The sequence below is a fragment of the Hylobates moloch genome, unplaced genomic scaffold (genome assembly GCF_009828535.3).
Source record: "Hylobates moloch isolate HMO894 unplaced genomic scaffold, HMol_V3 SCAFFOLD_5, whole genome shotgun sequence".
NCBI classification, from domain to species: domain Eukaryota; kingdom Metazoa; phylum Chordata; class Mammalia; order Primates; family Hylobatidae; genus Hylobates; species Hylobates moloch.
Genome location: NW_026652280.1, coordinates 105,322,627 through 105,325,924, shown reverse-complemented (window position 1 = coordinate 105,325,924; position 3,298 = coordinate 105,322,627). Strand labels below are relative to the sequence as shown.

Genomic DNA, 3,298 nt, shown 5'->3' with positions numbered 1-3,298 from the left:
TCACTTGAACCCAGAAGGTGGAGGTTGCAGTGGGCCAAGATGGTGCCACTGCACTCCAGTCTGGGCAACAGAGTGAGACTCTGTTTTAAAAAAAAAAAAGAATTTTGGGCCGGGCGAAGTGGCTCACGCCTGTAATCCCTTGTAATCCTGGGTGGCCGAGGAGGGTGGATCACCTGAGGTTGGGAGTTCCAGACCAGCCTGATCAACATGGAGAAACCCCGTCTCTACTAAAAATACAAAATTAGCCGGGCATGGTGGCACATGCCTGTAATCCCAGCTAATCAGGAGGCTGAGGCAGGAGACTTGCTTGAACCCAGGAGGCAGAGGTTGCAGTGAGCCGAGATCACGCCATTGCACTCCAGCCTGGGCAAGAAGAGCAAAACTCCGTCTCAAAAAAAAAAAAAAAAAGAATTTTACACCTAACTCAAGTGATTCAGCAGAAATAATTATTATTATTTCATTATTATTATACACACATACATTAAAAGAGAGATACAAAGCCAAGTCTGGCAAAATGTTATCAGTGAATCTAGGTGAAGAGTGGATAAATGGGTTGCTCATTGTATTAATCTTGCAAATTTTCTGGAAGTTTTAATTTTTTTTAAAGGCTAGGGAAAACAGTGTATGTCATAGGTTGAATTTCTTGAGTGTGATAAAGGTATTGTGGTTATGTAGGAGAATATCTTTGTTCTTAGGAGATACATATTGGAGTAGTTAGGGGTGAAATGTCATGCTATCTGCAACTTATTTCCAAATGGTTCATCCAAAAAAGCATATAAATATATTTTAAAGTATATGTAAAGTACTTAAATATATGAGTATATATGTACAAGTATAAAATAAATATAAATGTAAAAAATGGTGGGTCAAGTGAAAGGTAGAGGGTGTTGCTTTGAACTATTCAACTTTTCTGTGGCTTTGACATTTTTCAAAATGAGAAGTTGGGGAAAAACATTTAGAAATACGTAAATATATTAAGGATACAAAATAAAATTTAAATAATTTTACAAGTTAAGAATCATCCTGGAAAAATTACATCCTGTTACATCAATGCTTAAAACCTCAGTAGCTTCCCACTACTTCTAGGATAAAGACAAAATTGCCTAAGAAGGGCTACAAGGCCTGGGGTGGTCTGGCCCCTTCCTCTCCTCCCGGTACCCTACTCATCACCATCATCTGCCCGCTAGGCTCCAGCCACACATAACCACACTCTAACTACACCAGAAGGAAAGACTCCCTCAAAATTATCTCTCCTCCTGTCCTTTATACATGCGGCTACCAAAGCCAAAACCTCACTATGAGGGACTGAGAAATGGATTCTCATGTTGTTTCTGCTGAACTGTTTCCCTAAATCTTCTCGGAAATATTCTCTGCCGCCCCCCATTCCACCTCTCCAACCCCAGCCAAGTCTGGGTAACTTGCCTCCCTAGCATCCTGTGTTTATCTCATCGTAGCACCTAGTACCCAGTACTGCAATTGTCCGCTCACTTGCTAGTCTTCAGTGCTCTGTTATCTCCTTGAAGACAGGGCCTGACTTGACCCCCCAGTCCCCAGCACTAGTCTGGGGCACAGTAATTATGTATTCAATCAGACTTCCATTTGCTTGCATATAAAATAAAGGAGTTGGGCTGGATGATCTACAAGATCTATTGGCAGTAAAAGAGATCTAATAATCCCAGTCCCAACTGCGCGTGAATTCCCTTTTTCTTTGCATTGCTGGGTTCAGAATTTCTGACCAACTTATCAGTGGAGAGAATCCGAGACTACAGTTCCCATGATCCCTCAGGGCACCACGTGGTGCCTGCCCGTCCTACCAACGCGCAGCGAGGACTCCATTTCCCAGCGTGCCTCAGGAAGGGCGCCAGGACTGCATTTTGCTCCGGAGCGTTTAGCGTCCTGGCCCTGAGCGGGAATCGCAGTAGCCGAGGCTGAGCGGCAGGTAGAAGGGGCTTCTCCGGGGCTTCACAGGGAATACAGGGGCTTCGGCCCAACCACAAGTACGCAGTTGCACATGCCCTACTTTTGCCCATTCTTTGCAAATCCCCTAAGGAACGAACGCGCCTCGCGTGCGAGCATTTCTAATCTCCGCTTGTCCCTCCACTTCCACAGCTGGAGGTCGAATTCACCACGTCACGTAGAGAAAAGGGGCGGTGTCTCGGGTCTCCGTGTGTGGCATCAAGGCGGGCTCCCTACAGGAGCTGGTGTGGACGTCCGGGCGTGGGGTTAGGGCGGATGCGGGGATCGCGGGGCGGGTGTTGACATTGTGCTCTCACCAGGCGGATCGCCCCGACCCTCACTCCTGGCGTTTGCGTCTCTGGCGTAGCCGATGCTGAGTGGGCGGCTGGTCCCGGGTCTGGTCTCCATGGCTGGCCGCGTCTGTTTGTCCCAGGGCAGCGCGGGATCGGGGGCCATCGGTCCAGTGGAGGCCGCCATTCGCACGAAGTTGGAGCAGGCCCTGAGCCCCGAGGTGCTAGAGCTTCGCAACGAGAGCGGTGGCCACGCAGTCCCGCCTGGCAGTGAGACGCACTTCCGCGTGGCTGTGGTGAGCTCTCGTTTCGAGGGACTGAGCCCCCTACAACGACACCGGCTGGTCCACGCAGCACTGGCCGAGGAGCTGGCAGGGCCGGTCCATGCGCTGGCCATCCAGGCACGGACCCCCGCCCAGTGGAGAGAGAACTCTCAGCTGGACACTAGCCCCCCATGCCGGGGTGGGAACAAGAAAACTCTAGGAACCCCCTGAACCCCGAGAGAGGGAGGACCAGGATCCGAATGGACTGGGTGAGCACGAATTACTGAGGCCTTCCCTTTGATACAGTCCAGGATTTGTAAGGGATGAAGACCCCTGGGCCCCATTCTGTTGGGGTTCATACATATTCTCCGAAGATAGCAACTTGCTTCAGGTCAAAGTGAACCGGAGAAAAGAGAAGAATCACTCACTACTGCTCTTGTCCTGGACTATTCAGGAAGGGCAGCCCGGGTGTTCCATGTTAAATCATGACAGAACTGCACCAGACCTGATGAGTTGGAAACGATCCTATACATTAAAAGAAATTACACTATGAGGCTGTGTTCTTAATGGACTGCTGAATCAGTGCCACAGGTGTTCTTGGGAGAAGAAAGATACCTGTAGACTAGTCGGGAAGGGCTTTATGAGGGAAGGGATCTAGTTGGATCTTTAATGGAAAGCACAAAATTAACCAGAAAGGAGAGGATAGGTGCTGTAGGCAGGGAGAAGAACCTTAGCAAAGACATAGACACTGGACTGAGCAGTGAGTTAATGGACAAGACAGGGAATATA

General features: G+C 48.9%; 1 protein-coding gene across 1 annotated transcript; it reads left to right on the top strand.

The window, feature by feature from the left end:
• Positions 1-1,833: 1,833 nt before the first annotated feature.
• On the top strand, positions 1,834-3,298 carry BOLA1 (bolA family member 1). Its single transcript, XM_032154836.2, has 2 exons — positions 1,834-1,939; positions 2,277-3,298. Exon 2 carries the CDS (start codon positions 2,327-2,329, stop codon positions 2,738-2,740), a length of 414 nt encoding a protein of 137 aa, XP_032010727.1. The 5' UTR covers positions 1,834-1,939; positions 2,277-2,326; the 3' UTR covers positions 2,741-3,298.

Bases quoted from the DNA above. Each gene is read 5' to 3' on its own strand.
- BOLA1 (XM_032154836.2), top strand. From the start codon at position 2,327: ATGCTGAGTGGGCGGCTGGTCCCGGGTCTGGTCTCCATGGCTGGCCGC.